This window comes from Pan paniscus, chromosome 11, assembly GCF_029289425.2.
Source record: "Pan paniscus chromosome 11, NHGRI_mPanPan1-v2.0_pri, whole genome shotgun sequence".
Taxonomy (NCBI): domain Eukaryota; kingdom Metazoa; phylum Chordata; class Mammalia; order Primates; family Hominidae; genus Pan; species Pan paniscus.
The window spans coordinates 44,361,006-44,373,821 of record NC_073260.2 but is presented as its reverse complement, the minus strand read 5'-3'; the positions used below and the strand labels follow the sequence as shown (position 1 = coordinate 44,373,821).

At 50.9% G+C, this 12,816-nt stretch overlaps 1 protein-coding gene and 3 non-coding genes across 16 annotated transcripts in view; all 4 read left to right on the top strand.

The window, feature by feature from the left end:
• Positions 1 to 12,816, top strand: part of AOPEP (aminopeptidase O (putative)) — a 429,169-nt gene that overhangs the window by 354,534 nt on the left and 61,819 nt on the right. For 4 of the 13 annotated variants that reach the window (XM_034967787.2, XM_034967785.3, XM_055117850.2 and 1 more), the window contains 2 exons: positions 5,372 to 5,458; positions 11,835 to 12,312. In XM_034967787.2, coding sequence (XP_034823678.2) covers positions 5,372 to 5,458; positions 11,835 to 12,095 — 348 coding nt within the window. In that variant the 3' untranslated portion in view covers positions 12,096 to 12,312. The other 9 variants (XR_010109119.1, XR_010109118.1, XM_063594308.1 and 6 more) reach the window with 6 other exon arrangements.
• MIR23B (microRNA mir-23b) lies at positions 10,361 to 10,457 on the top strand. Its single transcript, NR_106525.1, has one exon. It is a non-coding gene; the product is annotated as a microRNA mir-23b (primary transcript).
• Positions 10,616 to 10,678, top strand: MIR27B (microRNA mir-27b). The gene has a single exon (NR_163114.1). It is a non-coding gene; the product is annotated as a microRNA mir-27b (primary transcript).
• Positions 11,174 to 11,241, top strand: MIR24-1 (microRNA mir-24-1). Its single transcript, NR_106544.1, has one exon. It is a non-coding gene; the product is annotated as a microRNA mir-24-1 (primary transcript).

Sequence of the window (12,816 nt, the reverse complement as noted above, 5' to 3'; positions counted from 1 at the left end):
AATGAAGAGAACTGAGAAGCCAGATAACTGTATGCAATTAAGAAATACAAGCAAAACCGCCATGAACAAAGTCAGACAGATTGACAAACCTGGAAAAAGCTGCAGTTTCATCAAAGATGAGCTAATTTTCCTAGTACTCAAAAACACTCAACAGATTAACTAGAAAAAGCCAGTGATCCAATAGGAAAAACATGGTAAAGAATATGAATAGACAGTTACTAGAAAGGATTTTATGCACATGAAAAAAATGCTTGGACATGGTGACTCACACCTATAATCCCAACACTTTCAGAAGTTTAAGGTGGGAGGATGGCTTGAGCCCAGGAGTTTGAGACCAGCCTGGGCAACAATAAGAGACCCCATTTCTGCAAAAAGTAATTAAAAAAAAATTAGCTGGGTGTGGTGGTACATTCCTGTAGTCCTAGCTACTTGAGAGGCTGAGGCCAGAGGATCGCTTGAGCCTGGGAGGTGGAGTCTGTGGTGAGCCACTGCAACCTGGATGACCGAACGACACCGTACCTCAAACAAACAAACAAACAAAGAAAAGAAAGCAGCCATACTCAACTGGTAATAGAATGCCTAAGCTGCCCCGATGGGGATGGGGGCTCTCCCGCTCCTTCTGCAGGCTGGCAGCCCCTCCCAGGGCTCTAGCTCTCTCTGTTCCAGAAATAGCCTCCCACCTCTTCAGGCCAGTGGGTAGCTACCGCTTCCATGGTCTCTGGTACTTCACCGTACCTGGCTGGTGTCCATAATACTGTCCCCACCTTTCTAATTAGTCCCTTCCTCAAGTTCTCTCTTAATTAAAAACTAAAGGACCTCATGGACACCATTTTTCACTTATCAAAAGTTTGGTAATTCAGTGGTGGTGATGGTACAGGAAGGTGGGGTCTCACGTCGATTTTGGCAGGAGTGTACATTGCTACACCCTCATGGAAGGCAATTTAGCAGCCTCTCAAAGTGAAGATGTACACACTGATCTGGACACCCCACATCTAGGAAGTTGCACACAGATACCCTCAGGGCACTGGATGACCCACACCTTGTGTTTCATTGCATCAGAGGTTGTTTTCAGTCTTTACTGTTAGGATGTAAACTTGTGTCTATCTGTCAGGGTCTCGCTAATCTTAGCATTATTTGTAGTATCATAGACTACCCTGCAACCATTAATACAAGGAATGGGGAATCTCTTCCTGCACTCATGGGAATCATAAGTCAAGATATCCTATTAAATATCAATGTAATTATATAAAGTAAATATATATTCTTATCAGGGTACAGAGGAATGCAATCCATGAAGTTATCTTTGTTAGGAGGAAAAGGAAAAATACATTGTGTGTGTGTAAAACACACTGGCCCAGTGGCCACCTGCACAGTAGGGACTGAAGGCAGTCTCTGGGCATAGGGATGAGGGGAAGACCTTACCGTATTTTGTATATTAATCTAGAAAAAAGGATTCTAAAAAGCTGAGAAATAGAAATTGACTTGTTTTGGGGTGTGATTCATTTGCTGATCAGTCTCCATTTGATTGGGTCTAAAATGAAACAGTTACATTTTTCTCCCATCCCTATCCCCAGTTGGACTTTGTCCAGTCTCCTAGGGAGCCAAGCCCTTATCATAATTTCAGATTTAAAGTTCAGATCTCCAGTGCAGGTCTAGGCTTGTGGGGGTACCTTGTGGCTGGGGAAGGGTCTGATCAGGTTCTTCTCCTGCCACCTTCCAGGCCTGGGGAGGAGAGGGGGAGGGGACACTATCTCTTAGTAGGTCCCTCTGACCCTCACAGCTGCTCCCCTGCAGACGGCCCTCTGTGTCCTTTGTGGCAGGCAGCCACAGCTGGCTGTCCCCAGGAGCCCAGGTTATGTGTTCCTCCTGCCAGCATCTGCTTTCCTAGGCACGGGACAGCACAGTGCTGTGGCTCTGGGGGAGCCTGGGCCAGCCTCCAGCACTGCCCCGGCTCCCAGACAGGGTGGGAGCAGAAAGGCAGCCAGGAAGTGTGGCTTTCACCTCTGAAAAGCAAACTCCTTCCTAATTGTGCAGAGAAGACAACTGCCTGGGTCCACAGGGAGGCCGGTTGCCCTGCCAGGATGCTGCGGGGTGGCTGGCGACCAGAAGAGACAGTGAGGAGTGCCCGCTGGTGCCAGGCACCGTCCTGGGAGCATGCGCTGTCCCTGTTTATTTTTATTCTGACTGAGGAAATTACAGAAAGACACGTTGACCACCCTCGTTAATAAATTAAGAAATAAGAGCAGACCTCTAGACTGGACAGCTGTCCTCTGGTGGCATGCTGCGGAACTCTGTGGCCCCACCTCTCTGGCCCGTAGGGCTTCCCTGCTTTCTCAGCTGTGGAGGAACTTGATGCAGGAGGGCAGAGCATCTTTCACGACCTTGAAGCCCCTCGGTGGTCTGGAGACAGATATTCTGTCAGGGCTCCTTTGGAAATACTGCTGGGCTTAAGTGAGACTGATGTCATCCCCACTCCCTGTGGTGACGAATGGCGTGCGAATTGTGGGTCCTTGAGAGTTTGGGGGATAAAAATAAGGATTTTCTTTGTTTCTCAAAGGAACGAAGAAAAGTGAAGACTGCGCGTGAGCAGGAACTATCTGGCTTGCCCAGCCTCCCGCAGCATTTCTGTGATGTCTTCTCAGCATCCTGTCGCCGAAATATTGACATACACTTAGCTCTTTATAATGAAAAGACTTGTTGTTTTTATCTTCTCTTGATGGGGTGGGAAAGGGAGTGGGGGTGGGAGACTGGGCTTGGTCTGTCCTTCCTGGATGCTGTTAGCCTCCAGGGGTCAGAAGCCTGGGTCTCTTATTAATCTTGACAGTAAACTATTTCTAACAGTAAAAAACGTGGAAATACTCACTTCAGATCCATGGTGAAAGAGCCTCTTCCACCCGCCATCTGGACCTGCACCAGCTGTGGGCTGCCGCTGCCTCCGGCCCCCACCGAGGGCCTTGTTCTACTAGGAAATAAGCCCCAGTTTATGCTTCGTTGTTTCTGTGTGTGTAAATAAGATGAAGGAAAGCACAGAAAGAAAAGGAGAGGCGAAACCCTCCATTCTCACAATCAAATCTAGATTGTATAATGTCCTCCAAGTTTTAGAGTGACAGCAGTCATTGCCAAAAGTGTAGTGTGGTCAGATCAGACAAGCGTTGGTTGTTAGAACACTTAAAAGAACACTTAGAAACCGACAGGTCTCACGCACGGGACCCTCCCTAAAAGCTGGCACACGTAGGGTTTCTTTTGTGCAGTTAAGAAAATCGGCTCTTTCCCTAAGTCTCAGAGCAGCAGCTCCTGTCCCCAGCTGTCGCACCCATCCATATGTGGCCATCTCGCCAGACCACACCAGCTTGCCTGCAAGGCCCTTCAGCCTTGGGGAGCTGGTGCCCATCTTCACAAAGCTCGCAGCAGATGACACCTCTGCTGGTGTGTGGACCTGGCAGTTTGGTGGCACATTTAGGTGGCTGTGAGTTGGAAGAGAGATGAGGGACGGAGGCGTCCAGCGGGCAGTTTGGGTTCTCCACAGCTGGGCGCAGTTTCTTCTAGCGGCTTCCTCTGGCATGGGATGGTGAGCTAACTTCTTTGGCCTCTGGTCACTTGTTCTTTCTGTTGGGGAGGTGGAGGGACTCTTTCTTGTATAGTGTGTCGTTAATTTCTGTTGGCTGTACAGGAAAGCACATTTTGTTGAAGGTGGAAAGATTTTGCCGTCCCAGCCTCCTTCCCTTTTGCTCTGAGGGCAGAGGCTATCAGCCCCTCCCAGAGGCATGCCACTTCAGCACTTCAAAGGGCCTGGCTGCCTGCGAGCCCAGGGCCGCCCAGTGGAATTCCTGAGTTAACACCCGTTCTCAGAGGGCACTGTGGCCTGGGAGAAGGATTCTTTCCAAAAGATTGGTTTCTCTCCTTCAATCTTAACTGTTTGCATGTAAACCTATTTAGAGTAGTTTAAAGGAGAGATCTGGCTAGGTCAGTGGATAATGATGTCATTTACAGGGGCCCTCGCCAAAATGTTGACATTGCTTACATTTAATTATTGCTGCAAATATATTACTATAGAGTATCTCCCTCTTTCACAGTCAGTAAAAACAAGGGGTGATAGAAGGAGGCTCTTCTAAAATGCACATAATCACTTCCATGTATGGCTGATGTTGGTTCAGTGATGGAGTATAAAATGGTCGACGTGGTATAACTGAGAGCGCTTTGATGCAGTAGAAAAAGGCAGGGGACTGGATTCTGAAAAACAAGTGGTAGGTGAATCTTCTTGTAGAGCATGTGCCTGCAGCACCGAGCGATGCCGCCTGCTCCGGGATGTGGGGAATACCTTGCGCAGGTGGTTCTGCCTGTGTCCAGAGGGCGGCCAGGGCTGGCATCGGACTCTTCCACTGTGTCTGGAGATTCGAAGAGGGTGGGAGTGGGGGTTCCTTCCGAATTCCTGCAGGTGAACTTTTAATAAAGTGTATCTTTTAAAAGAACAGCATCCACCTTTAGCTTGTCTGTTTTCAATGTTGTGCAAACCTACACACATGTGGATACACAGCAGGAACTATCCACTTCAGGGGTGTCCTGGGCTTACTCCTTCCCCAGACTCTCAGAAGGGTGCTTTGCCTCTTTCGGGGAATTAGAGAGCAGTGTCTCCGCCTCTTACTGTGTTTGTTACAAATCAGCTGCACTGAGTCAAATCTGCTGCAGGAACTTAAGGAGTGGTGGTTTGAAAGGGAACCCTCACTCACAGCACCCTGAGGAAGGAGCACCAGCAGCCTGGTCGGAATGTGCATTGAATTTCCCGTTATGCTTTGCGTTTAGTATCTGTCATCTTGCAAAATCATGTTTAAAACAGTGAAACACCCAACAGAAACACCTGCTTTTCTCTCTAAAGTTGACCAACAGCCCTAATTAGCACTGTGGTTTCTTTCTTTAAAAAGTAAACTTACTGCATGGTGGCTGACGCCTGTAATCCCAGCACTTTGAGAGGCTGGGGCGGGCAGATCATGAGGTGAGGAGATCGAGACCAGCCTGGCCAACATAGTGAAACCCCGTCTGTACAAAAATTAGCGGGGCATGATGGCAGGCGCCTGTAATCCCAGCTACTTGGGAGGCTGAGGCAGGAGAATTGCTTGAACCCGGGAGGCAGAGGTTGCAGTGAGCCAGATCGTGCCACTGCACTCCAGCCTGGGTGACAGAGTGAGTCTCTGTCTCAAAGAAAATAAAAAGTAAAAAAAATATACTAAAAGAAAATGTAAAACTAAGTGTGTCAACAATGCCAGCCCATTTGAGAGCACAGCTTTCCGGAATACAGAGGCTGCCTGTCACTGGGCCCGGTGGGCTGGGATGCCTGCCTGCTTGTCGCTCACTGGGCTCTCTCTTGTTCCTCCAGGTTCGCCATCGGTGGTGTGAACTCATTGTTAAGCACAAGTTCACGAAAGCCTACAAAAATGTGGAGAGGTTCCTTCAGGAGGATCAGGTAGGTGTCATCTTTCAGCAGATGGGGATTCTGTAAAGGCTATCCCTGCACTTCACACAGGAATCCACGTTCTCAGTATCTCTTTCATAACAAATAATTAAATCTGTTACAGAGATTCTTAAGGACTGGTGGGATCTTGCCTAACACTGATTCTTCTGAGCTGCTTTTTTCCTCTCTCAATGTCTTTGAAGGATTGAGTTGAGCACCTTCAATGCCGCCTTGTGGCCCACACGTCATCCGATGCTGCGTGCTCACACTTCACGGCATCTCCAGCACCTGCTAGGCCATGCGTGTCCCTTGGTGACGCCGTGGGGTAGATCCCTGATTTCAGTGGCCCTCATTTAAAGTACACGTGCAAGTCAGACTGGGAGAGCCCCGACGGGACAGTCTCGGTCTGTACCTGCACCTGCCGTGCTGTGCTAGGCGGGTTTCCTTCCCATGAGAGCTTTTCTCACTGTTCACCAGGGACAGCAGTCACCTTCCTAGGAGCTCACAGGCAGTGTGCGTGTGGGAGCGGATCTGGGGAGACCTTCATCGGCCGCCTCTGATGTCCGCAGTGTGTCAGGTCACCAACAGGTGTGTCCTGTAACACGTCACAGCCTCCCACGCCTTCCCCATTTCCCCACTCTCCACCCCCTCTGCCTCTGAATGAGTGGCCTGTCAAGCACTGTGGGTGACAGCATGGAGCTGCCTTCCAGCTGGGGTGGAGAGTGGGAGTGAGGCAAACAAAAGGACTTTTGATAGGGTCTCAGTGTGGGGGACAGCCAGCCAGTGAGGCCTGAGGCCTCATTATTCCTACAAAGAAAAGTACATGCCTTTGTACCAGAAGAAATGTCACATTTGCACAGCAGAGCAAGAGGTATCTGGAAAAACATACAGGAGTATAAGAAGGACAAAATTTAAGAGCAACTTTATGGTCTATTCTAAAGACCAGAAATGACTGCAGTATATTTAGAATTGTGATCTTTGACAAATAAGGATCACCATGTCTGGACTTTTTTGGGAAAGCACTTTTGAACCCTTAACTACGAAGTTTTGCTCTTGCGATGTCTTTGAGACCCTTCTTTTAGTTTACTCCAGCGGAGTGTAACTCGTGGCATAACTAAGCATGGCACAAGAGAGTAGGCAGATCCAGATGGGCCCTTGGGTCTTCTAGAACGTCCTTGGCTATTTTAAAAATACAGGAAAAATGCAGATATGAGTGTTTGTGGCATTGTTCCCAAGCAGCAGAGCCGGTGCGGGCTGCGGTGCAGGGCTGTGGAGGAAAGGGCGCAGGCGGGGTGGGCGTCTCTGCGGGCATCGTGATGTGTCTCTGCCGCGGCTACTGCCTGCTGTGCTCTTTGCTTCCCTGGCAGGTGAAGGACTTCCCGGGTGAGCTCAGACCAGCTACTCCTAGGGACACACTTTGCGGGGCAGGAGTCCCGTGTCTGTAATGCCACACAGGCTCTCCGTGTGGTAATTCTGGGAACCATCTCTGTCTGTTCAGAGCGTTCCTGACACGGCCATCATGGTGGGAATGCCCGCTCATCGTTCTGTCACCAGTGAAATCGTCAGAGTCTATAGAGAATTGGGAGCTGAGGATTCCTTGGGGTTTTGAGTACAAGGAGGAGACAGGGATTGCAGACTGCAGCTTCCAAAAGCACAGTCAGCCCACGGCCTCTGTCTTCTCTGGGGTCTTTGCAATTTCTAGACCAGCAAGTGTGTGTGGAACAAGCACAGACTGAGCTCATGTGTGCGTGTGTGTGGGTACCCACACCTTCGCCTGATGCCCTTTGGCCTCTGTGCCCTGCAGGCCATGGGTGTGTACCTCTACGGGGAGCTGATGGTGAGTGAGGACGCCAGACAGCAGCAGCTCGCCCGTAGGTGCTTCGAGCGGACCAAGGAGCAGATGGATAGGTCCTCAGCCCAGGTGGTGGCCGAAATGTTATTTTAACGAGGTGATTCTCTCCCTTTCCTTTCTGTCATTTAGTTCTAACCAGATACTCCTCTTAGGAGCCAACTAAATCAGTAAGCCGAATAGTTAGCCAAGACTACCTGCAGCATCAATAGTCGGCTCCCTGGCCCAGGGCCTGGAGAGTAACTGGCCAAGTGGGTGCTGGGCTGGTATGGGAGCCCAGGGTCCCTGGAGCACCTTGCCTGGCTGTGGCAGTCACCGGGAAGCAGAGGCTGTCCACCTGGAGGCACAGCGGCGCTCCTTGGCACTATTTTGGCCACTTCAGGTTTTATAATCTGTTGGAACAAAAATTGTGGGGGAACATCTTGAGTAGGTTTAGAGATGGAATGGGAAGCCTGGCAGAAGCGCTGGTCCGGTCTTCAGGGTCACGGCTGATACAGGAGTTTAAGCGGCCGTGTGACTCCAAAGCCTAGCTTCTGCAAGCAGATGTTTTCTTCTAGCCATGTGTGAATTGGAGGTTCCTTGGGCTGTCCACGCCTGGTCATCGGCTGGCAGGAGGCTCTCCAGGCACACGCAGCACACACAGCACATGCACCACACGTAGCACACACACTGCATGCAGCACACACACACGACACAGTGGACGCACCACACAGAGCACACGCGGCACGCACAGCACACACCACACAGTGCACGCACCACACAGAGCACACGCGGCACACAGCGCATGCACCACGCAGAGCACACACGGCACATGCAGCACACACACCAAACACAGCGCACGCACCGCACAGAGCACACGCAGCACACACGGCACATGCAGCACACACACCAACCACAGCGCACGCACAGAGCACACGCAGCACACACGGCACATGCAGCACACACACCAAACACAGCGCACGCACCGCACAGAGCACATGCAGCACACACACGGCACATGGCAGCACACACACCAAACACAGCGCACGCACCGCACAGAGCACACGCAGCACACACACCAAACAGTGCACACACTGCACAGAGCACACACGGCACATGCAGCACACACACCAAACACAGCGCATGCACTGCACAGAGCACACGCAGCACACACAGCACACGCACCACGCAGAGCACACACGGCACATGCAGCACACACACCAAACACAGCGCACGCACCGCACAGCACACGTGGCACACGCAGCACACACACCAAACAGCGCACACACCACACAGAGCACACGCAGCACACACACCACACAGAGCACTTGGAGCACCCGCAGCACACACACCACGCAGAGCACACGCGGCACACACACCACACATAGCGCATGCACAACACAGAGCACACACAGCACATGCACCACATGTAGCGCACACTGCATGCAGCACACACACCACACACAGCGCGTGCACCACACAGAGCACCTGCGGCACACACAGCACACACACCGCACGCACCACAGAGAGCACACGTGGCACACACACTGCACACAGTGCACGCACCACACAGCACACGCGGCACACGCAGCACACACAGCGCATGCACCACACAGAGCAGACGCGGCGCACACAGCACACGTGGCATATGGCCTCCATGACCCTGTGTCTTGAGGGCAGGTCCTACTTTTTGCTTTGTTGTGTTGGAGCAGAATTTCTCCCCTGGCTTCTATTGGAGTGAGTCCTAGATTATTTAAATCACTTCCTCTGTTAATTGTGCCTGGAATTAACCTGTTAGATTTACTTCCTAGCAGTTAGTTGCTCAGTATGGGTTTCTACACTATTAAAGCAACCTAGCAGTAGTACATAAGGTTTTGTTAGGACAGCTGTGAGATTTTTTTTCTCTAACAATCATCATCATTTCTGTGTCTGCTCCGTTTTTCTTCAGTGTTTTATATGATATTAATAGGGGATGTCTAATTTTGTATCTTTAAAAAAACTTTATCAAATCTGAAGCATTTTTCATGTTATAGCTTCTCTATAATTTTTCATGGATATTGAATATTTGGTGTTGATATTCTTCACTCAGTTTTGAACATTGAGTTTTCTTCTAATGTTTTGTGCTTATGAAAACCATTTCTGTGTAACGTGTTTCAGTAGCTTATTTATCTGAAAGAACTCTAATAATGAAAAGAAATAAAAAGTTTTTCCGAAGCATGATCATATTCTTCCAGAAGAGTCAGGAACCATGTGTGCCAGGAAAGGGAAACGGGACTGAGCGTCTCGTAGCGAAACGCCTGCTGCAGACTTGACGCGGCTCCCCTCCAGGACGGGCTGGCGGCACACAGACTATGCACTTACCTCACTGCCGGCCTCATAATAGTAATCAGTGTAAATGGTGTTTCTCTTTCGTTTTGTTATTTCGTGGCGTTCGTGTTAAAGTGTGTGAAACTACAAGGCCAGCTAGTCCTTTCATCATTCCCTTTGGTGCAGGTTTTGGAGCAGCACCACAGGGCACACCCCTCGCCACTCTTTATGGGGAATTTTTGCTCAGGCAGGCAAAGGAGTCATCTTGGTCACAAGTCTCCCTTTTCCCCCTCCCCAGCATCTTCGATCCTGTCCCCACCCCTCCAGATGCATCCAGGGGTTGCAAGCCTGCCCCCCAACCAGTCCCCATGAGGAACAGTGGCCGGGATTGTCCCAGGGCCCCTTCCAGCAGGGGGACCTCCTGACTTGAGAGTCCCCAAAGCCTTCCCAGGGCAGCTAGAATCTGCCTGGAGAGAAGGGATCTTGTCCCCAAGGGTTAGAGGCAGTAAACTAATAGCAAGGACAGCTGCCTTTAGCAATTGTGTGTGTCGCATGGCCGGTCCCTGCATTTTTCTTCAGTTCCAAAGCTGCACTGGCATTTTTATGGTCATCTCTGGAGTCCCTTTGATTCAAGAAATTATACCTCTAGGATGCCAACTAAACGAACAACAAACAGAAACTCCACCTGTTTGCTAGCATAACAGGCGTGAAGGCGGCAGTGTCGCCGGCGTCCTTCCGCGGAAGCCCGGTGTGTGCAGACAGCACGGGGCGGCGCTGCTCTCAGGTGCTCTGGCTGCTTGGGTTCCTGGCATGCTGATTTGTGACTTAAGATTAAAATCACATTGCCAGGGATTACCACGCAACCACGACCTTGGCTGCTCCTCCAGAAACCGTGGTCGCGCTCACTGCAGATTGGAGAACAGGTGCATCTCGTAGCTCTTCTTTGGAAACAAAAGAAGCCACCAGCTGAGGAAGATGCTCACCGGTCACCGTCCCTTTATTTATGCCCAGCGATGACCTCTCTAACAAGGTGCAGAGCTTAGCTGATTGGTGAACAGTGATTGGTTTCCGCTTTGTTCACAGTGGCTAAGTTCTGCACCTGAAGAGAAGGTGAGATGGGGACAGTTAAGTTGGAGCCGCTGGGGCAGAGGCCGTTGCTGACGGGCCGGCCGCTGCTGCACAGTCAGCTTGGGTGCGGAGCGCGATCCTGGAGGATGAGAGACCACTTGACCCCAAGGATGCACTGTCTCCTGCTGGGAATGCTAGCCATGTACTGAGTCCTTAAGTCTGTCCACAGAAACATCCACTAATCGGACATCTGTCTGAAAGGTCAAATGTATTGAAAGTTGCAAAAATTCTTCTTACAAAAAACTAAAACCAAATGCATCACCTAAGTCGAGTGAAATCATGTGTTGGCTCATGGCTGTGAGCGGGGCGGGGCGGGGCTTTCGGAGGAGCTCCTGTTGTTCTGGGCGCGGTGAACTCTCTCTTGTATTTGCAGTCCAGGCCTTCGCGTCTCCTGCGCCAGCAGACGGTGCCCACGGAGCTCCCAGCTGAGGCGCTGCTTCTCCGGGCTGTCGATTGGACCCGCCCTCCGGTGCCTACTGAGCTGATATCAGTTCTCATTTTACACACTGGCTCAGTTCAGCAGGAACAGGAGTCGAGCCCTTGAGCAAAAAGCCTTCGTGTCTGTAAGTGCCCGAGGCTCAGGAGAGCTGGGGCTCCCACTCGCGGCAGACAGGCCCGCGTCCACCCCGCGTCCACCCCGGCCCGGCGGCAGCACGGTGCCAGTCATCTGTATGTGCTCCTGCGGCGTGGGGGTTTGTAGACTTGGAAAACCCTGTTGGCAGAAAGTTAAGAGCTCCCAGGCCTGAAGGCAGGACACAGTGCCAGCAGGGGGCCGTTTGCCCCCATGTGTAAGGGAGGCAGGGCCCAGCTCTCCCACGGCGAGGTGAGCTGAGACTTTCTGAGAACAGTTAGAGTGGGTGCGGGTCTGAAATGGGTACTCCTAGCAGCTATTGTGTACGCAAAGCCTGAGTACAGCCTGCTGGTGTCATGGCCACGTGTGAGCAGGCCAGCGTCACACGGCTCGCTGTGACCCGTCCCGGAGACTGAAATGGGCCTGGGTCTCCTCCTTGTCCTGTGATTAAAGTCCTCTCTTGAAAGTGGAGAGCAAAGGCACACAGAGGTGCGCGCTCACAAGAATTCCTCCCGGTGACTGGGTAATCAATGTTACTGCTGTTTCCTTTGCAGGAAAGACCACAGCAAGATTCTTTCATTCGTCTCCTCCTAGCCTGGGGGACCAGGCTCGAACTGACCCTGGACATCAAAGGAGGGATTATGTGGCTGCTAAAGCCATCGGCCCACAGCCCTGTTCACGTCTTGGTGCTTCTCTTTCCCAGAGGCTGGTCCCAGCCAGGCACACACAAAAGGCAGATTCTCGTAAACGCAGCCTCCCTCCCTGGAGGCTGCCTCCTGCCCTGGATCTGGAGTGGAGCTGCTCTGAGATTTTGAGTTCTTCTGCACAGATGATTAAATATATCCAAGAGACATTGGAAAACCTGCTGAACATTTTACATTGGTCTGCTCAGCACATGGCTGGATGTGGATATTTCTATAATTCCAGAAAGTCACACAGCTCCTCTGTATGAGACCAGTGGGCGCCATTTAAAAGAACGGGATGAGAATCTAAGATATATTATTAATAAATGTAATGGATTTTTTTTTTGTATACGTGTTTGCTTCTAAATTTCATACTGTTTAAAAATAATAAAGGCCAGGTGTGGTGGCTCATGCCTATAATCCCAGCACTTTGGGAGGCCGACGTGGGTGGATCACGAGGTCAGGAGATCGAGACCATCCTGGCTAACATGGTGAAACCCTGTCTCTACTAAAATACAAAAAATTAGGCGGGCGTGGTGGTGGGCACCTGTAATCCCAGCTACTCGGGAGACTGAGGCAGGAGAATCGCTTGAACCCAGGAGGTGGCGGTTGCAGTGAGCCGAGATTGCGCCACTGCACTCCAGCCTGGGCGACAGAGCAAGACTCCATCTCAAAAAAAAAAAAAAAAAAGCACGTACAAGAAAAAGGTATTCTCCACATTCTGGTGTTCCCCCCACCTCACTAGTTTCTTTGTTGTTTTCAAGGTAGTGTTAGTTCTCTTGAAGCCTGAAAACAAAAGTAATTTGGCTGCGCGTGGGGCACTCTCTTCCGATAAAATGGAGAGCCTGGGCAT